Below are 21932 nucleotides of genomic sequence, written 5' to 3'. Positions count from 1 at the left end.
TTGTGCAGTAATGTTGAACATAGCTGTTAAAAAAAAGTCACACGGGGAAGCAAAAATTGCCCATTTCCTGATTTGCATCACATCCATATTGACTATTTTGGGAAGGGAGTTTGATAGGCAAGATAACACCCTGGCAAATTGCCCAGAATGTGGGACAAACTTCTCCTGATAGGACATTTGGAAGGACAGCAAAATACAGTTGATAGGATTCTGAGTGATAAGTGCAAAAGTGACCTCAAATTCTTGCACCTGCTTTTTTCCCAATTGAGGCTAATCATTGAGAGTGAGTCCCTACTATTAGTACAGCTTGAATGGAGCCCTGTATTTGACATTAACACTTATACAACAAAATAAATTATACAGAAGTTTTTAAGACAGTGGGAAAGTGATTTTTTTATTAGAAGTGAGTATCATAAATCACTTCAGTGAAAAGGACTCCTGAGGTCTACTCTCTTAAAGTGTTCCTTATGTTATTTTTCTGACAATATAAACTTCTGACTTTGTTAAAAACTACAGACTTTTCATATACCTAGTCATACAGTTCCCACTGCTTATATGTAAAACAAGCCCCGCCCTCTTCCATTTAATCAAGTAGCTCAACTGAATAAGGAATATCCAGGAATTCTATTTTCTTTTATCAGATACAAGTTATAGCTTCAAGAGGTCCATAAGAACAATACTCCATTCTAATCTTTTTCCTGAATAGCAGTTTATTTCCCCAAACGCATTCATTTATATAACTGGTCTCACACCTTAAGCAGAAGTATAAAACACAACCATTCAGAACAGCTGAAATGGTGCTTTCCTCACTTTCAAACTCTTGAACTGGATTAGAGATCCCCGCATCTTACCAAGCAGGTCTACACTAGAAGTGTGACACTTGTGCAGCTGCACCGATGCAGCTGTGCCTCTGTAATGCATCTGTTCAAGAGGTGAGAAGTGGTAGCTATGTCAGCGGGAGCTGAGAGGTGGTAGCTGTGTCAGTGGGAGAGCGTCTCCTGCCACCATAGCGTCAGTGTGGACAACACTTAGGTTGCTGTAACTTGCATTGCTCCAAGGGTGTCTTTTTCATACCCCTGAGCGACGTAAGTTACATCAACTTAAGCGATAGTATAGACCTGCCAGAGTCTATTGTACAGTATAGTCTAGTGACGATTCTTCAATGTAATGCCGCCAATGTACATGAAATTCTGATTACAAAGTTTCAGTGTATCCACATGGGCAACAGTCCGTCTCTCAGTTTTGCAGTCTTATCTTAACTCTACTGCAGTCTCTGTGCCATGAGCAGCTCTCTGGATCCTGTGACCTTCATTATTTCTCTTGTTCCTATGCTGTCTTTCCCAGATTTCATGCCTACTTCTTCCACTTCCTGCTGTCACTGTTCCTCCCACCACATGCTCTTACTGCTTGTAAATTCCCATGCTGAAATTACACTTGCTCAGGCTGATAGCTAGGGGCTGTCCTAGTCTAGCTCACCCCCTTGTTTCACAAAATGCCCTGAGCAAACCATTCTGTCATCATTTGCCATCATTTACTGGCATTTAGTTCATATACCTCTTGGCCCTTTTTCCTGGTGATTTGATCTTTCAGTTCAGAATTCAGACTCCCTAGCTATCTAGTCTGTATCTCTATCTCAGTGTTTCTCAAACTGGGGTCGCCGCTTGTGTAGGGAAAGCCCCTGGCAGGCTGGGCCGGTTTGTTTACCTGCCCCGTCCGCAGGTCCAGGTGATCACGGCTCCCACTGTCCACGGTTCGCTGCTCCAGGCCAATGGGGGCTGCTGGAAGTGACGCGGGCTGAGGGACTTACTGGCCGCTGCTTCCAGCAGCTCCCATTGGCCTGCAGCGGTGAACCATGGCCCGTGGGAGCCGTGATCGGCCGGACCTGCGGACAGGGCAGGTAAACAAACTGGCCTGGCCTGCCAGGGGCTTTCCCTATGCAAGCGGTGATCCCAGTTTGAGAACACTGCTCTATCTACAGTTTTGTACCACATTTATCACATGGTACAGTATCTTCCATAGTGGCCAATCCTAACAGGACCTGACCACTAGACAGTGTTATTGCTATTCCTTAATCGGCCACAGCTCTGCCTGACTAAATGGTGTTCTTTTTAGCAGTGTTCTCTGATCCTTCCCAGACGATATATCTCCTGCTTTAGGAATCAGTCTAGTTTGTTTGCTCACAAAGCTTGGTTGCTATTGTCTTCATACAACACCCTGCAACTCATTCCTAGTGACTCATTCGCGTTCTCTCTCTCTTATCTCTTTTAGAAAATTACGGTTCTCCATTCCCCTGACTGGTGTAAGGCCTTCCTTTCTGCCCTACTGTTGTTCCTTTATTTCTTCCTTGTCTTAGGGGGAAGAGACCTCACTTCCCCTTCTCTTCCCCTGCGGTCCCACATGTAAAGAATATTCTTTAAAGCAATGTTTCCCTAACAGGACTCTAAACTTTGGAATTTTCCTCTAGGTGGAAGGACTTGGATCTCTATTACTGTACTTCATTTTTTCTGCTGACCAAGAGGAATCCATGTTGAGCTCCACAACCTCTTATTCATAGCTGAGCCATTTCTTCTATCTCTGACTGATCAGCCAAGTCACCCAAATTACATGAGTGGCTTTTAGCCTGGTAGGGAAATAGATACCCTGACTCCACTCATGCTTACCTTCTGTGAGCCTTAGTAGTCTGATCTCAGATGGACAGATGACCTTATAACTCTCCAGGAGGTGGGAGGTAATTGCATGGAGGATGGCACATGCAGCGCCTCATTCTGGTGAAACTAGAATCTCCTTAAAGGGTACAATCTTGCTGGCCTTGTTAGGCAGAAGGTGAGGGTTGAGGAACACATGGAATGTGGAGTCTGAAAGCAGCAAACTCCCAGAACTCTTTTTTTTTTTTTTTTTTTTTTACTACAAGGACTCCAAGAGCCGTAGAAAAGTGCCCAAAGCTTTGATACTGTTTGATATGAAAAATATAACTGATCACTACTGCGAACACTAGACACATTACATCTACAAGTGCTCATAGGTGTGATGGTCTTTTGCCCCCGTGGCATGATGGACCTAGGTTTCTCACCCACTGCCCAGGAGATACTGGGAGGGGGAAAAATTGGTTACACTCTGGCTTTCATATGCAGTAAAATTTTTAAAGCTGTATAGCAAATTAATTGATTAATTGACCCTCTCCACTCTCTCTCCCCTTTGCCCATTAAACATGAAAAAGCACAATGGTCATTGTATGTAGTCCAACCCACCTTGCCAGCTCTGTGGGTGCCAAGCAGCATGAAGTTGAACTGGTTTAAACAAAAATGGCAGAGTAATATAAAGCCTGAAAATACTTTAAAATACTATCAATGTATGATGGGCTACAAAGAAAATTCTTTTTCTATCCTGAGACCTTGTGAGGAGGCCACACAAGTGATGAGCAACAAGGCTGATCTGAGCCAGGACATCCCTTTTTGTCTGCTTGCTGGAGAAGGAAAAAAGAGCACTTTGAGTGATGATGCCACTGCAGTCTGCTTGGTTTGATAGCACATTAGTCACAATGAAAGAGGATCCTCACATAAAGCACATCAAAGATTTGGAGAGTATATCCTAGCTACGGTATTAGATCTCTGATTCAAAGGCACCATGCCTGCTTTCCTCCCAGCATGTGAGGCTGGGCTAGACCACTACTAAAGATTCTCAGATATAAGGTTCCTAACTGTGTACAAGAGCAGATTAATGAGGAGGAAAAAGAAAAGACAGTCTGTGGGGAATAGATGAAGGAGAAATAACAAAAGCCATCAAAATCCTCAAGTCATAGGGAGCCGATATGCAGTACTATGTTATTTTTGGTTGAGTTTTCTTCACAACTTCTTTCACGTGTAACCCATTCTCCTTCACCCTCAGAAAAATCTCTTTGGAAATGGTTCCCAGATTTATTCTGATAAAGGGAGGATAACTGGAGTTGATAGAGTATCTCTGTGTGGTTTCAAAGCCTTTTGTAAGTCCTCGGCCCATTAATCCAGAGAAGTGCATGTGAAATGTGGACTCTAGTTTTTTCTTTCCATGTTATAGCATTTACTGCTTTTAGGAGACTAGTTATTACCATTGAAAAGACATTTGAAGGCCCATTCTGTAAAGAGGTAACTTTCCTGGACCAGGGAATCTTGCTGCTTACATTCAGCTGATGCAAGGTCAATGACAAACACACCGAGGAAGTCAGAGTTGCTTTATTTTTCTTGTGAGCAGGTCAAATAAAACACTGCTGATGCTCCATTTATCTGGTGAGACCAGCAAACACTTGGCAGCTGACGAAAGCATACACTGGAATCTGGCACCAGGTGCCCAGCATAGCTGTCAGCCTGCTGACTAATCACTTCATCCCAAGTTAATGCAACTGCAGGTTTTTAGCACCCTTTCATCTCTCACACCCAGGCATACACTCTGTCTGATAGAACTATTGATACTAATGATGCCATTATTAATTTTTGTTTTCTTTTTTGGCAAGAGGGTACTTATTTTGGCTGGCTTCTTCAGTATTTTTCTAATTCTTACAATGTCCTTTCACAGTGGGAGCTGTCATTTCACACTGCTGCTTCTAGTAACGATCAAACCATATAAGAGGGCCCTAAAAAGATTAGATTGAATTTCCTTCTTTTCTGTGATTTTGAGAGATTTTTTTAAAATATTATTTTCAGTTTACTTTGGTTTGGGGAATTAATATTCTAGCAGTTACAAGCATCATAAATGCTACAAACCTGATTCTATAAGAAAAGCTGATTTACCATAAGTTTGCATTATTAGATAATAGTTTTTTCAGCAGAATCTATTTAAACAACTCCCAAGGACAGTGTTAAAATATAGGTGGAGTCTCTGAACTCTGTTTTTGGCAGCTGTACTTTAGTAGCTTCACTGTGCTAGGGTGGCATTGCTAAGCTAATGCAATACTTTTACAGAAGCATTATGTATTGTGACAAGCCAAACAACCTCCAGGACTCTCACTCATCATGACTCCCATTCCAGATCTCATCCATTATATGAATGAAGTATGAAAACATTTCTCTGTTTCCCAAAGATATTAATAGACTCATGGGAACAGTTCTGCTGAAGAAAGGGAAGTGATTAGATCTGCTTTGCGTATTCAGTCCCAAATAGGAGGCCATGTCAGGGCTACCCACTTTGTCTTTAGTAAACCATTTTTTAAGAACAAATAGCATTTCTGAAAATGAATTACTTAGATACCTAAAATCAGTCATTAATGTTACCACAGGATGTATCAGCAGGTAAATTATTTGCTGACTATGTAATAATAATACCTTCTTTCTGTACTACTTTCCATCTGAAGATATCAAAGTATTTTGTAAACAATAATGAATTAAACCTCATAATACACTGTAATACAGGTAAATATTATTGTCCCCATTTTGAAGATGATGAAACAGAGGCACAGAGAAGTCAATTAGCCAGATCAGGATCACTCTGGTAGTCCATGGAAGAGCTGAAATTAGAATAGAGGGTTCCTGACTCTCAGTTTCGTGCTTTAGCCACAAAGCCATTTTTCATATATTAAAACCTGGAGACAGTTGGTGATCCGCAGATGGGAGCACTGAATAAAGTTTCCATCAGGGATGCTGATAGGCTAGCATTCCAATACTGTTCCTTTGTATTCTACTGCCTTCTAGAACCAGTATTTGAAGAAATTATATTACAGCAGTGTAATGGCCCAATCCTGAAGCACAAAGAGATGAGCAAGTTTTAAATAGATAGTCACTGAAGGGTATTTGAAAGATACATGTGGATGCTAGCAAGAAGGGGGCACTTCCATTGCTGCCTGTCTCTGTGATTCATTGCTAATTATCAGCACTAAGAAATTCCCAACTGCATGCGTGGGAGACTCTCACTATCTTTAGTGCCAGGCATTAATGATAATGATACAAATTTTGGCACAAAGCTGTCAGTTTGTACTTTGAGGAACTACCATGCAGAATTTGCTCCTCACAAAGAAGGAGCGAACCATGTGCTGTAATGGCCCCTAATTGGTTTTAAGGACTGGGAAGAATGCTACTGTACTATAGAAGCATGTATCTGGGGTTGCGGGGGGCGGGGAAGAAATTACTCTGGAAGCAGATTTTCTTTAAAGTTAGGGGCACATTTTATCACAGAGTCGGAAACATTACATATTCTGGGCCAGATCTTCAGCTGGTGAAAATGGATGTAACTTAATTGAAGTCAACAGAGCTATGTCAATTTACACTAGCGGAGGATCTGGCCTTCTGTATCAAAGTGTTGTTTTCTTACTGAAACTCTTGTCTGGCATATTTTTCTTGATTTTTAATCTTCTCCAAGATTTTCTGGACCCTTGGAACATTTGAAATCTCTTTACTTCCTCTCCAGGCTATTTCCCACATCTTTGATATTCTCAGACCCAGAGCAACTTCTTTTCCTGGTAACACATTTACTTCTCAAAACTGACCTGATCCCCAGCAGTGTCATTTGTTTAGCAAAGGCAGCTCTTCTCACTGCTTGTTCCAGTGTGTGTGTTTTTTTTTCCCACAGAGACTCCTGAAAATATACATGGGCCAGAATGTTCCCTCTGACATCATTTATCTCAACATGCCTCTTCTATTAAACAAATTATCACTCTTTTGCTGGCTTAAAGGTTGTGGCAGTGTTGAACATTAAAGAAGATCTTGCTCTATCCAATTTTACAGTGAAATTCAAGGCTGATTTCTTACCTGAAATATTTGGCCAAGATCCTAGAAAACATTGTGGCACATCTTGAAGGTAATGATCTGTAAGCTAAATTGCAGCCTGCCCCATTCAGGGTCATTAATGATGTGCAAACCATAATGGATAGAAGTGTCCTATCCTTCTTGGTGTTTTAAGATCCATCAGCGTCCTTTGGCATGTTGGGTCATCAAATAAGTTGAACCAGCTGAAGAACAGGTTGGCTATGGCAGTTTAATTATAGTATTATGACAGTATGTAATAAACTGCATATTGGTCATACCCCATTGGTTAGTCTCAGTCTCTTGAGAATTCTACTTGTCACTTTTCATGTATTTATTTCTATTTTTTTTGTAGAGCCATTTCTCTGGCGCTCATCATGGTAGCATCTAGTGGCTGGAACGCTTGTGGAGTTTCCGTTGGGTCTGCTCTGGCTGTGATACTTTTCATGCTGCTTTGTATATGAGTCAGATTTAAAACAAGAATAGTTTAGATGATCACTGCTATGCAGATGACACCAGTTATATTTTTTCAATTTCCAGACATGGAAATTAATATACTATGTAGTGTCAAAGGGACTGTCTTACAGAGCAAAACAGCAAGCTGCAAGCAAAAATCTGGATAAATTTAAACCTTTTAGGGAAATGAAATTATACAGATCTGTTGGGGTTGAAAGCGTGAAGAGTGCACATTTTCCTAGCCTTCACAGTCTTTGATGGGAAGATGCTTCAGAGGGTCAATCTGTCATGTAGCCTTGCAATGATCCTTAATCAGGGTCTAACACTGACGTTCAGGTGCCTGATTCTCCACTCTCTTGCAATCTTGGTTATCATTTGTAGCTCTTCAAAGTGGGGATAAAATGCTACCAAAATGCAAGGCACTGGTGACACAGGCTCTAGAGGGTCAGCAGTAGTCAGAGCTGCTTTATTTCCTTTGAATCAATTTAATATTATTGCCGGACTGCACTGCTTTCTTTGGCATCCTGACCTGATATCCATGATGCATGTCTTTGTTACCCTGAGCTGGATTACTGCAATGAATTCGATGTTCTTCTGTCTCAGAATCACATATTGCTGATGCAGAATACAGCAGCATGACTATTATTAATGGTCAGTGGTATGTAGTTGTCTGCACTGCCTATGCATCAGTGTAAGCTAGGTTTAAGATTTTGTTTTTACATATAAGGCTATGAGGTAGGGGTGAGGTTCCTAGCTCATGTACACACGCACTAGCTCTTATCTGAGCTAGTGTGCTAAAAATAGTAGCATAACCACAGTAGCACAGGCAGTGGCAGCACCATGCTAGCTGCCTTGAGTACAAACCCTCCTCAACCCTTGGGTATGTATGTGGGGCTGTTAGCCACAGCCTGTGCTACCACAGCTACACTGCTATTTTTAGTGTGCTAGCTCAGATGAGAGCTAGTGTGAGTATGTCTACTCGACCTGGGAAACACACTTCTAGCTCATAGTGTAGATGTAGCCTAAGTACCTTGCTGAGCTTTTGGCACCCTCTGTAGAATAATGTCTTGCTCTCTTAGGCCAATCAGAATGGGTATTCTCATCACAGGGCTTTGTACGGTTGGTTACTACCCATATGTTTGTTTAGTTGCTTAAAATAAAAATACCATTTCCAACATGCAATAATTGACTCTAAGTCTTAAATCATATGCTGTTGTATATGTTGTTTGCCACAAGGATTAAAATGCATGTCTATGTTTTATTTTGACTGCATGGTCTAGCATGCTTAAACAAGAGAAGTTCAAAATAGCATTCATTAAACCATATCCATGGTCGATGGTTTTTAAAAAGAAAGTAAAAAGAAACACGCAAGTGTTTTTATACTGAACTACCAAAGTCCAGTGAACACTTTTCAAAAATATGTAACATTCACAGGCCTGAAGATGGTAGGGGGATAGGAGATTATCACAGTATCAACTGAAATAGAAAAACATTTGTGTAGGTTTTTTTTTTTAGCATATTGACTACCATTAGAGCTGCAAATATAGATTTCCAGATGTTTGTGAAGAGTTCAAGAGTTATATTTGATACGTATGGCTGTAGTAATGATTTCTATTCAACAGTCTAGAAAAAACATTTCATGTCACAACAAGAAAGAAATATTACTGCTTTTTATCCCTCATCCCCTGTCTAGGAATTCTGAATGCTTTAATCAATGCCAAACAAAAATGATGGGCTAGAAATTAAAACCACAACCACCAGAGGCAGGACATAAATGTGCAGATGTTCTGTGATGTTGAAGAAACTTGTCAGGCAGACGCTGACAATGATTTTCTGAGAAGGACTAAGAATCCATTAAAGTAGAACACTCTCAGAACACTGGCTCTCTAAACCACTCCGTCAGAAAAAGCACTTGTCTTTTCACATTTCCTGAAAGAATTGTCACATTGTGACTTACTTTGTTCTCACCATTTCATTAGCAAGGCTAGTAACTGGAATCTATTACTGTAAGTAAAGAAAGTAAGAAATGCCCATCTCTGATTTACTGCACCTATCACATGTGCACACTACTGTTTGGTCCCAAAGTAGTGAACAAACTTCAGGAGTCCTTTTCTAGTCAGGCTTATTATTTCAAGTATCTATGTGTCTCTTATCACCGCTCTACAAATGGGTGCCCTGAAAATTTTGTGTTTCTCACATTTAACCAATTAAACAAGGAGATATTACAAATAATAGTAAAAGCAACAACTGGTGAGTTTTTAAAGGCACTCACTGTGTCTGGGTACATCTGGACATGATAATAAACACCTTAGCACAGAAAAGGGATTGTATATTCTCCTTTACTAGTCTCTGCTGCACTAGACTATCTAAGTGATATGGGCCTCTGTTAGTGTAAAATTTCTGCCTCTGAAAGAGGATCCCTGATTGGAATTCTTTGACAAATGTAAATAAATTCCAGCTGTTCTCGCATCATTCACTACATTTTATTTATTGTTTTAATCAAAACACACAGGGCCAGATTTCCTATGTGGTCTGGTTCCTTTCTGCCCCCAAGCTGTACAAAGGGGCTAGATACTGAGATGAGAATTCTCCCAGTGCAGGGAGGCTCAGTTATCATGAAGCCAATGGAACCAGCTCCTATGCCCGGTCCTGGGTAGGGGACACGCCAAGAGGCAGGAAGGCCGTGCTTAATTTGTGCCAGGACTTGCCAGGGCCAAGCGGTTCATAGCCCCAGCACCTCTGGGCTTGCCACGTCAGTTATGAAAGTAAAAAAATGACTTGAACCCCGGCACCTATGCTTGAGCCCCGGTGCCTTTTTCATTACAAATTAAACACTGTAGGAAGGGGACATATTAGGGGTAGAAGGGAACGTGGGTACAGTGCTGCTACGCCAGTTCATATCAGGCAGATGGTCCTTTGTGGATCTTAACAGCTGGCCTAAGTGAGAGCAGCCTGCTGGGGCAGGGACCAGGATCGCCACAGAGCAGAGAATCAGGAAGCTATAACTGGCTCTCTGACTGCCTTTCCTACACTGAGTAGATCTCAATTCAGGGCTGCCCAGAGGAGGGAAGCAAGTGAGGCAATTTGCCCCGGACCCTGCAGGAGCCCCCATGAGAATATAGTATTCTATAGCATTGTAACTTTTTTTATGGAAGGGGCCTCCAAAATTGCTTTGCCCCAGGCCTCCTGAATCCTCTGGGTGGCCTGTCTCAATTTAGGAAAGAATCTTATCCATAAATTTCTTGTCTCAAAAGATTGGCTCAGGTATCAGATCCTTGCTTTCTGGATGGAATTAGTGGATAAAAGAGCACTCTATGTAGTATATTTGAATTGTAATTAATTATTTGAGACAAAATATCTCTCAAAATTCATTCATATTAGTTTGGATAAGGAGACTATGGTAAGACCAACTATGGATTGAAGGATGTAAGTAAGGGTAATGATAAACAGTGGTGTTCTGATCTGGGAGAATATGATTACTGGGGTACCAGGGTGTTTTGCTTGGGCTCATTTAACATCCGTATTAATGGTCTGGAAGAGGAAGTGAACAGCCATTTAATTCAGTTTGCATTTGACACTAAATTAGGAATTGCTGCAGACACCAGTGAGGGCAGAGAAATAAATCAAAGGCATCTGGAAACATGGGCAGTAAATAACAAAATGAGATTCAGTTTGAAAAAAATGCAAGCTAATATCTGTGGAGGGAAATCATCCAAAATGCCCTTATTCGGTGAGAGAATCCTGGAAGCAGTAATTCTGAAAGCGATATAAGTGTATTAATGGGCAGCAAACTACATGAGTTTCAAATATGATATTACAGCCAAAAAGTCAGTGTAATTTAGCTCTACATATGCAGGAGGAGTGCATCAAGGAACAACAAGGAAATGGTCCCTCTTTATGTGGCTGTGGTGAGAACACAGCTGCAATACTGTGTTCAGTTTTGGGCTTCCCCTTATCAGAAGGATGCAGACAAATTGGAAAGAATTCAGAAAAGAGCCATAAAACTGATCCAGCACTTGTAGGTAGTATTGACTTATGAGGACAGATCAGAGAAGCTATATATGTATAACTTGGCTGAGAGATGGCTGCAAGGGGACAGAATAACAGTCTACAAATATTTGAAGTGTCTAAATACCAAGGGGGGAGGAGAATGGTTTAAGGTGATCACTATGAGTAATGAGTTTAAATAATAAACAGCAACAATAAGTTAGGAGGACAAATTTAGACTGAATAGTAGGAAAAACTTATTGCAGTGAGATCTGTTAGGCTGCAGAGTAGTTTGCCATGAGATGAAGTGAAAGCTCCGTTCAAATGAGTCACGTAAAAGCAAGCTGGACAAATCACTAGAAAATGTACTGCAGGGAAGCTGCCATTGCCTGGGGAATGGGTTGGATGACTTAATACGTAGGTCATTTCCATCTCAGATGTTTATGGCTGTCTGATACTTTAATATGTGTGGTCAATTAGTAACCTGTGAAAAGAATATATTTTCCTGTTGTCTGTGGCTCCATAATTTAATGACCCAATCCTGCAAAAACATACGGACGTGCTTAACGTTTAAGAATGTAAGTCATCCTATTGACTACTCATGTGTTTAAGCATATACTTAAGTGTTTGCAGGATCAGAGCCTTAAATCTAGCAGAGATCTGTGTAAATATAGCTGTGCATATAGCTAACTAAATCATCTCTATTTAACTAATACATGGAAAGAATACAAACGAGTGGTGTCAGCAGAAAGCTCCAAAGAGACATTACTCTATGGGTTTTTTTTTTAGTTGACCAGTGTCAAGTACTATGGAGTACATGCCAGTTTACTAACTCTTAATTTTTGCCATCTTGCTCCTGTCCCCTCTGGGCTACTGATGAGACTGTTTTCTATATTCCATTTTTTCTAAAATTTGATCATTTTAAACGGTCTGACTTGACATGTACTCTTAAAACGTCTGTTAAATATGGAAAAGGCAACTGGAAATGAAACTATGATTCTTTTCTCATAGAATGAAGAGCTGCTAATGGCATATGAGTATGGAACGAACATTCAACTTGGGTATTTTTCCCATTAAAAGAACGTTATTTTCAACCCCTCTGACCACTTATTTTTAAAAGCAGCAAAGCCCAGGTTGCCAGTATTCAGACAGCTGTGAGCTAGGCCCCCTAAAAATAGCAGAAAGTGGAACTGTTATTTTTTTGTTTGTTTTATGTTGTTTGTTTGTTTTTCTTTCCCCCTTGGTGGGTTGTGCGTGGGGCTGGCAGCACTGTCGTGCCGCAGCCCAGTAGCAGAACCTCGGGACTCTCCAGCAAGAGGTCAAGTAGCAGCAGCTCCAGTGAATCCGAGAGCAGTTCCGAATCTGACTCAGAGAGTGAAAGCAGTTCCAGTGAGAGTGACGGCAGCAAGCCCTCTCATTACTCCAGCCCAGAGGTAAGGACTCCTGTGCTTTATGATTCAGGGTGGCAGCTGAGATATTATAACCACTCAGGCCCTTAGCTAGCCAAGAAAACATAGAGAGGCTGTGGGAAGGCCAAAAAAGAAAAACAGGAATGGGGGAGGCCCAGGGATCCCCTGCCCATTCTGAACTACATTCCTCAACAAGAGCAAACACAAAAAGATATGCAAACTAGGAAAACGTGGTCTAGATTGAATTACTATAAGGTGGATGCATAACTGATTTAAAGACTGTATTCAGAGTAGTTATCGATGTTTCACTGTCAAACTGGGAGAACGTATCTATTGAGATCCCACAGGGGTCTGTCATGGGTCTGGTAGTATTCAATATTTTTATTAATGACTTGGATAATAGAGTCAAGAGTATGCTTATAAAATTTGTGGATGACACCATGCTGGGAGGGGTTCCAAGCATTTAGGGGGATGGAGTTAGAATTCAAAGTGACCTTGACAAATTGGAGCACTGGTCTAAAATCAACGAGATGAGATTCAATAGGATATGTGCAAAGTACTGCAGTTGGAAAGGAAAGAGCAAATCACAACTACAAAATGGGGAATAACTAGCTAGGGTGTAGTTCTTCTGAAAAAGTATGTGACGGCTATAGAAGATCACAAACTGAATATGAGCTAAGAGTGTGATGCAGTTGCAAAAAAAGGTAATATTCTGGGATGTGTTACCTGGCATGTAGTAATCGTGCCTCTCTACTCGGCACTGGTGGGGTCTCAACTGGCGTTCTGTGTCCAGTTCTGCGTACCACACTTCAGGAAAGATGTGTACAAACTGGAGAGAGTCCAGAGAAAAGCAAAAAAAAAAACCTGATAAAAGGTTTAGAAAACCTAAGGGAAGGTTAGAAAACAAGGCATGTTTAGTCTTGAGAAAAGAACAGTGGGGGGAGATCTGATAACAGTCTTTAAATATGTTGCAGGCTGTTACAGAGAGGACGGTGATCAATTGTTCCTCATGTCCACTGAAGGTGGAACAAGAAGTCATTGTCTAAATCTGCAACAAGGGAGATTTAAATAGCTACTAGGCAAAGCTTTCTAACACTAAGGATGGTGAAGCACTGGAATGGGCTTCCAGGGGAGGCTGTAGAATCCCATCATTGGAGGTTTTTAAGAGCAGGTTAGACAAACACCAGTCAGGAATGGTTTAGATATACTTGCTCTGGCCTCCATGCAGGAGGCTTGGCTGGATAACCTCTTAAGGCTGCAAATAAGCTTACATATTCCCCGGACCCCCACACACATAGACACACAAATATATGTAAAAGTATTCAAAAATCCAGCATCAAGACTGTAAACATACCCCAGCTCCAGACAGGTAATTCCCCTTTACCATACAACACAGGATCATGACAACCGTGTCTCACAATCTCTCCTCATCATAAAGAATTACATTCCCTTATTATAAAAATAAAAAACACGGTATGTGTGTTATGTAACATCTTGGCACCAAATACAAAAGTCCCAAGAGCATACTGTAGCGTGTCGCCCTTGTTTTTGTTGTTCTTTCTTTACTCATCAATTTTCTTGCCTTCTCTCAGCATTTTTCAGATTAACTTTCAGTTAATTTCTCATTTCTCCTTTCCCCTCCCCCAAATCTGTTCCTCTGGTCTTAGCTTTTCTTTCCTCTTTTTCTACATTCCTGGGCTCTCCTTGCCGCTCTCCCTCTCGTTACTGTCCTATTTCCTCCTCTCCCTGTTGGTCTCCTCCCACTCAAGTTCTCACCCTTTCCCTGCAGATTCTATCCTCTTTCTCCATTCCCCACTGCGGACATTTGCCTTTATGCCTCAATCTTTTCCTTCCATATTGAGTCTCCACACACCTACAAATTGGGAGGGAGGAGGCAAGAAAAGGAGAAGGGGGTCGTAGGCCAGCAGGGGGCAAAGGAGGAAGAAACAGGGGAAAAGACCGGTGACCTGTGTGGGGAAATGTGGGGAAATGGAGAAGAAAGAATTGGTGTGAAGGGAAAATACAGCATGGTGGACACTCACCAAGCCAAAATGGAAGTGTGTGTGAGTCTGTGTCTGTATGGCATGGAATTGAAAATAGTTAATTCTCTTTTCTTCAGGTACAGAACATAGGAGGAGGGAAGTTAATGACCAAGTTGGGCTAGAGTTTTCATGATGCTGGGCAGAAAGGATGTTAATCAGGACCAGAGATTATGTGGACTTGGAGGAACAGGCTCTCCCAAAGTATTTTTCACACATCCTCTCAAAATCCGTGGGTTGAAGTTATAGATAGTTGTGGTCATCAGGTGACTGTACTGTTCTACCAGATTGTTGGTCCCTTGTCATTAGAGCATATGATGTGGCTTTCGAGGCCATGCTCAGATTGTAAAGCTGCAGTAGTTCTGGGGAAGGCCATGACTTTGACCTGAATGAGGTGGTGGTTGATCCAGCAGAGCAGGACATTTGTGATGTCCTCAATGTCCACTGCTATATCAGGTCCAGCATGTATCAGCCTGTGTGTGCAGCTGCAGAGTCTGCCTGTGTGAAACCTATAATTTTTCTATAGGACAAAAAATCGGCTGCTAGTGTGTCGTTGTCAGTGTGTACGTAGAAGGGATCTCTCCAAGAATGATGAACCTGGTCATTCCATCTGACCATCAGGTCTATTAGTCCATATGATAGGGATTTCATATGGAGATCTGTAGACTACAAGTCGTCTTCGGCTCTTTTTTTCCCCTCACCTCAAAGATCATAGGCTCATATTCAAAAGTTTTTATTTTGGGGGTGGGGCATCTTCTGCATTTAGAGGGAAAGAGGATTGCTGCTCCACCTCCTCTTTTATTTTTCTAGCTCATTTTGGGATCTTTGTGTGTGGAGTAAGTGAGGTAGAATAGGGTCAGAGGTAGCGTCCAACCAGGTTTCAGTGATGCAGGTCAGTTCAGAGGTGTCATCTAGTATCAAATTGTGAGTGGGGCTATGTAATGGAGTGCTAGGTACAAAGGCCTGAGTCAGCCCTCTTCACAGCAGCCCCAATCAGGCAAAGCAGATTGGAGCTGACTATGCAAGGCTGTGCCTAATTTGTGGGCGGGGCAGGGCAGAAAGGCCAATTAAACCTTTAGCCAAGAGCCCACAAATAGGCACAGGAAAGAAGAGCACAGGGGGGAAGCGGGCAGTAAGACGGAGATAGACATTGCTCTCCTCTGCCTGGGAAAGGTCTTACGTATGCTGTGAGGGCGGTAGGATGCAACTGTAAATATACTCCACAGGGTGTTGAACCAGCAAAAGGGTCTCTGCATAATTTGTGGACTAAGACAGAGGCAGGATCAAAGCGATCCTCTTACAGGTTAGTTTTGTAGACTGCCAAACATGCGCTCATCATCCAGAAGTCGAGGCTGCTATCCTCTCTCTCTATGGAAGCCATGAATGAGGGTGCTGATAGAGAGATTGACGTCATGTGCCTAGCTGAAGGACTGATGCTATGTGTGGCATCCTTGAGTGAGGTCTGTTCATCCCAATGACAATTTGGGTTTGGTATGGTGAGGGATAACTGGATCTGAAGTCTCTTGAAAGGGCTAAACTCCCTACTCTCCAAATTCTAGGATTCTGGCACTGTTGTGCTTGCCTCCAATAAATTAGTATGGTGGTCTCTGTAGGGAAGGAATTGGTTAGAAGACTGCAGGAGTAATAGATTGGGGGGGGTGTGGTGTAGGAGAGACAATTGTAATTGGCTGGTTGGCTGTTTTGGGGAGGTTAGGGCAGGTGCCCTGGTGCCATTTAGTTGAGGTTTTAAGCTACTAGCGTGTAGTTTCCAGTTATCACTCCAGCCCTCCGACACCCACTCCCTTCTTATCCCCAGGGCTGCCCAGAGGGGGGTGGGGCGATTTGCCCCGGGCCCCACAGGGGCCCCCACGAGAGTTTTTTGGGGCCCCTGGAGCATGGTCCTTCACTCTCTCCGGGGCCCCCTGTCATAAACAGGTAGCTAAGGGTTAATGCTTCTTTTACCTGTAAAGGGTTAACAAAGGGAACCAAACACCTGACCAGAGGACCAATCAGGAAACCGGATTTTTCAAAGCTCAGGGAGGGAATTTTTGGGTGTGTGTTCTTTGATCTTCATCGTCTGTTGCTCTCGCTGGCTTGCTGAGAGTGAGCTGTACATCTTTCCAGGCTTCTCCTATTCTTTCTGTTTTCCCAGTTGTAAGTACAAGGTATAAACAAACGGTTTTAAATATTGTTTTTGTATTTACATGATATGGTAATTTGCTGGAAGTTTAAATGTGAGCTTTCTTTTGAAACATAAGCTGTTTATTCATTTTGTTTTTCATTTTTTAATAAGCCCTGCAATGCCCTGTATAGTGTCACCTTGGATAAACAGAGACATTTTTATGTCTGTTACTTGATCTTTTAATATAAAGTCTTTCTTTTTATAACTTGTTGGATTTTTTCTTAGTTGGGGCTCAAGGAGATTGAGTCTGCAGCTCACCAGGGAATTGGTGGGAGGAAGAAGACAGGGGGGAAGAGAAAATCTCTTTGTGTTAGAGTTACAAAGCTTGCATTTGCAGGGACTCTGGGTGAAGGGGAGAGACACTTGATCTCTCGGTGTTTGTGTTTCAAGGAATTGAAGCAGGGTAATCTTCTAGTGTACCCAGGGCGGGAAGATCTGGGAGGAGGTAAAGAGGGGGAAGGGAAGGGAGTTATTTCCCTTTGTTGTGAGACTCAGGGCATCTGAGTCTTGGGGTTCCCCAGGGAAGGTTTTGGGGAGACCAGAGTGAGTCAGACACTGGAATTTCTGGCTGGTGGCAGCGCTATCAGATCGAAGCTGGTAATTAAGCTTTGAGGGTTCATGCAGGCATCCACATTTTGGACGCTAAGGTTCAGAATTGGGACTTATGCTTTATGACACTCTCGCAGGGCCCGGCCCCCGGAGCTCTTCCACTCCAGGTCTTCGGTGGCAATTCCACAGCAGGGGGTCCTTCCGCTCCAGGACCCACTGCCAAAGTGCCCCAGAGACCTGCAGCGGAGAGTCCTTCCGCCCCAGGACCTGCCGCCGAAGTGCCAGGTCTTTGGCAGCAATTCGCCGGCGGGGTCCCCCCACCGCTGAAGACCCCAGGCCCCCTGAATCATCTGGGTGGCCCTGCTTATCCCCACTCCTGGTGGATCTTCCTGCTTCCCAGGCATCTCACTTTCAGTGGTGCCTCCCACCCCTCCACCATAGATTTCCCCCTTTACCTCCTACCACACTCACCCCTTGGAAAGCATTCTCTGTTTTTCATCCCTCCCCTGTCACTGGAAATTTAAGCAGGGAGAGAGAGTGTTAATGCAGCCTCCTCTCTGAGCCTCCTCCAATTCCCACTGTGCAGTGTGAACCTATGTAACCTGACTCTTTAAATCTGTAAGTAGGAATAGGGGCTGAGAAGGTTTGCAGTAGCATTAGGGATAATACAGTTCTACTAACACTCCTTGTTCATGTTAGAAGAAAACCTGATTCTTTCTGTGAGCCTTTATCATTGTCGCATGATCTGCTGCTATGAAGCATCGGTTGGGGGAGAATTGGCAAAGCAGCTGCATGGGACAGAGACAGTGGCTGCTACAGCACAGCTGACTCTAGTGACAACACAAAAGACATGGATTTCTCTGTCCTGCCTTGTACTGAACCAGGCACAGGCACTTTGAAAGGCGTTCAAGACTAAATGTCCCATTCTGCTTCTGTGTACTGACTAACATACACCAGTTTTCTTCTTTTCAAGTGTACCCATAAGTGTTTTTCTGAGAAATTATCATGCCAGAAGGTAATATTGGATCTTAGGCCCTGGCCAGAAGCTGTCAAAGCTAACAAGATTTGCAGGGCTCTGCCATCCCCACATCAGCAGGATACAACATACTGACCCTGCAATGAACATGGTGGTTTTGGGCACTGTTGGCTGAGGAACTCCCTGTATATTCTTGGTATTCCCTCTGATCTTATATATCAGTGTCATTGACCCACTTCTCTTCTGCTACATCTACAGCACAAGCTACGGGTGTGATTCCCAGCTCACGTACACATAGCGGTGCTAGCTCTTTTCTGAGCTAGCATGAGTATAAATAGTGGTGTAGCTGCAGTACCACAGGGAGCAGCAGCACCGACTATGAACCCACCTGAAACCTATGGATATGTCCTTAGCCTGGCTAAGCCTTGCCACCACTGCCTGTGCTACTGCAGCTACACTACTGTTTATACTCACACTAGCTTTTAGTGAGCTAGTGCCAGCATGTGTATACAAGCTGAGAATCACACCCCTCGCTCATAGCATACACAGAGCCTTTCTAGTAAGTAAATAAAAAGAGTGTATATAGCTAGGTAGATTGACTAAAAGGTCATTAGGCACCTGTCCCTTCCCCAGATTTGTTTCCCTGTTAAATTTAACTCTTTTTGCATCTTTTCTCCTTTTTGACTGTTTTGTTTTTCAAACAGTTTTCAGCTTCCACAAGCCCCTAGAGAAGCCCCAGTTGTATTTTCTGGTTGTCATACTGAGAGTTAGAGATGAGATTTGCCACCAAATTAACTTTGGACATGTTCTTTACTTTTGGTAGTGGGACTCATTGGTTTTTAGCTTCCACACATCTGACTTTGTTAGGCAAACTCTCTCGGGTTCCAGGACTGAAACCCTGGTTTCATTGTAGTCAATGGCAAAACTCATCAGAGCAGGGACCATCTCTCATTATGTGTATGGATAGTGTCTAGCACAAGAGGACCCCTGATCTCAATAGGGGCTTCTCAATAAACAGTATGGTCATGCGAATGATAAATAAGAACAAAATAGAGAGTGGCTTCACTTCTTAAAAGAAAAGAGCACCATGCTGCATAGGGCCTACTATGCTGCCTAGATTCTAAGTCCCTCTTTCCAATAGTAAGTGCAGGAGACACCATAGTTTTCACAGAGCTTGCCTCCCACCCCCATCCCTTCCGGAGAACATGCATTGGAGGCTTCCCTTGGATCTACGGCTCTTATGCCTCCAGCTGTACTTTGTAGACACCAACAGATCTGAGTTCTAGAGACTCCGTGTTTCTGAGCAGGTGTGTCAAATCCTTCTGGTTTCCCCAAAGGAGCCTAGCAGAGGAATGAGTAATTTAAAGTAGGAAAGGTTTGTGATCCAATGCTACAAACCCCGACCTTTTCTCTCTTCTCTTTTTGTCTGATTTTGGTTGTCAGACAATTGTCAATCATCTTTTGTGAGGTAGCCACTTTGATCTACCCGACTTAGGCAGAAGATAGACCAGTGTTTCTGTTGAACCTGGTCATCCGGGTCATCATAGATTTCATACAATTAAAAACTCCCCAGTGCAGTGGGGGGAGTGTAGACACCTACACCTTTCTAAAGAGAGCAGAATATTCCCCTGACTAATGCTGTGCTGGCCAGTGCAAAGTGGGGAACAGAGGTGATATAAGTTGGATGCCTTATGATTTGCTCAGGGGTCACTGTAATCCAGTGGATCAAGTGTGAGCCGGGTTCTTTCCCCACCTCCCACAAATAATTGAAATTTCTAGGGGGTACAATATGAATGATGAAAAGTTTCCAGTAAAATTTTGCAAACATTTTTGCCAATTTCACCCTACCACTCATTATCACATCCCATTGCGAAACAGTCTGCCTTAGTGAAAGCAGGTTCTTGTATATGATTTTTCAACTGCGAAGCTTTTCAGTTGGATATATTGTATATTGACTTCATTGGTGCTAACTGCAAACATTCAAAAATCATGTCAAGCCACCAGAATCATCAGATTGGCTTGCAAATCATGAGAGATTTTTATTTAAGATCTTTTTATTTACCTTTTGTTTTTAGGGTTCACATTTACAAGAGTTTTTTTTCAAAAAAATGAAAGATGGGATTACTTACCTAACCAATGATTCCAGGAGCTGGAGCTTTCAGAAAAGTACTAAATATCATGAGACTTGTGATAAAATTGGGACAGTTGCCAACACGGTTTGTACTAGAGGAATTTTGCCTGAGGCACTACTATTTAGGGGACATGTACATTGGTGGCAGAGTGGTAGACAGTGGAAGTACCGCTACTGGGAAGCACCATATTGTAAAATCACATCACTCAGCTGTTCCTCATTGTTTTCGGATGATGTAATTTTGTCTCTGAAGTATGAATTGTGAGAAACAGAGTTTTAGAGAATGACAATATCTAAAACTGGAGGAGGGGATCATAAGTGCAGCCACATACAAAATTTGTGGATGACCAGTTGCATTCAGAAGATTGAGTGGGACATCAGTGGGACAGTACAAAGTTGGCATGATATTTCCCTGTGAACCTTTACCATAGGTTGTTCACTCATGAGAAAAATTAGACAACAAGAGTAAAATTCTTCATGGTATAACTGAGGGCAGAATTTAACCCAGTGATGGTTTTCATGTCAGCTGCATAGCATGCATGGTGATTATTTATTTCAAATTTAATGGAATATTAAGGCAAATTCTGGTCCCACTGAGGACTTTGGGAGATTTTCCCATTGATTTCAGTGGGGTCAGAAATTTAGCTTTTTATGACTACAGCCACAAAAGGTGGTTCATATATTAGTGAGACCCTATCCAAACCTCATCTTCAGTGGGGTTTTAGTGGTATAATTGAAGGTATTATTTTGCTCCATTGTGTCATTTTTTGCCTTGCATTCTTATTCCATCACCACTTGTTTCATTTCATTCAAATTACTGGTTGCAAGAGGTACTAAGAAGCACTTGGGCATTATTGTCTTAGCCATAGCTGCATTTGAAATAATAATTATCACACTTCTTCACTGTCCAAACACCATTGTACTTTAGATGCACTCTTAAAACTGGATCGTGTTATGACACAAATGAGGAGAAAAATTAACACCTATACAATAAATGTAAAAAGAGTAACTGACAATATCTCCACACACAAAAATGTTTGCGTGATCTTGCATGATTCTAGTGTCTGTGTACCAGGAGGAGAAAGCAGCAGTACTTATAAAGTTAGTTAAATAATGCAATTAAAACTCCCTTGTAGTATCTAAATATTCTTGTCTTTACTAGCAATGTTATAAGATACAAAATACATCTCTCTTTTTTCCTCCCTATTCTTCATTCTGTAGCCTTAGTTTTAGCCCTTTTTTTCCTGTCTTTCTATCACCATTATATTTTCTTTTATTTGGAAAGTTGGAAGCATTTCCCAGTAAAGGAAAATGGATGTCAATAGCGCACTGCGTGAATCACCTTTTAAGAAGTATGAATCACAGTAGCTGTCCTCCTTCCCAACCTCATTCAAAACTGAAAACATCACTTCTACAGCACACCCCATCTCTAACAGCCTGCACTTTAGTCATTCCGTTCTGCTCCTAAAGTCAATGCCCCTGTTAATAGCAGAGGA

The 21932-nt window shown here is 42.2% G+C and overlaps 1 protein-coding gene across 1 annotated transcript in view; it reads left to right on the top strand.

Moving 5' to 3' along the window:
• Nucleotides 1-21932, top strand: part of AFF3 (ALF transcription elongation factor 3) — a 492261-nt gene that overhangs the window by 426737 nt on the left and 43592 nt on the right. Inside the window, exon 10 of the mRNA XM_032765391.2 lies at nt 12418-12583. Within this exon, the coding sequence (XP_032621282.1) occupies nt 12418-12583 (166 nt within the window). The remainder of the gene's footprint in view (nt 1-12417; nt 12584-21932) is intronic.

Source organism: Chelonoidis abingdonii, chromosome 1, assembly GCF_003597395.2.
Source record: "Chelonoidis abingdonii isolate Lonesome George chromosome 1, CheloAbing_2.0, whole genome shotgun sequence".
NCBI classification, from domain to species: Eukaryota; Metazoa; Chordata; order Testudines; family Testudinidae; genus Chelonoidis; species Chelonoidis abingdonii.
The sequence above is the reverse complement of the archived record's forward strand: the minus strand, read 5'-3'. Positions and strand labels throughout refer to the sequence as shown.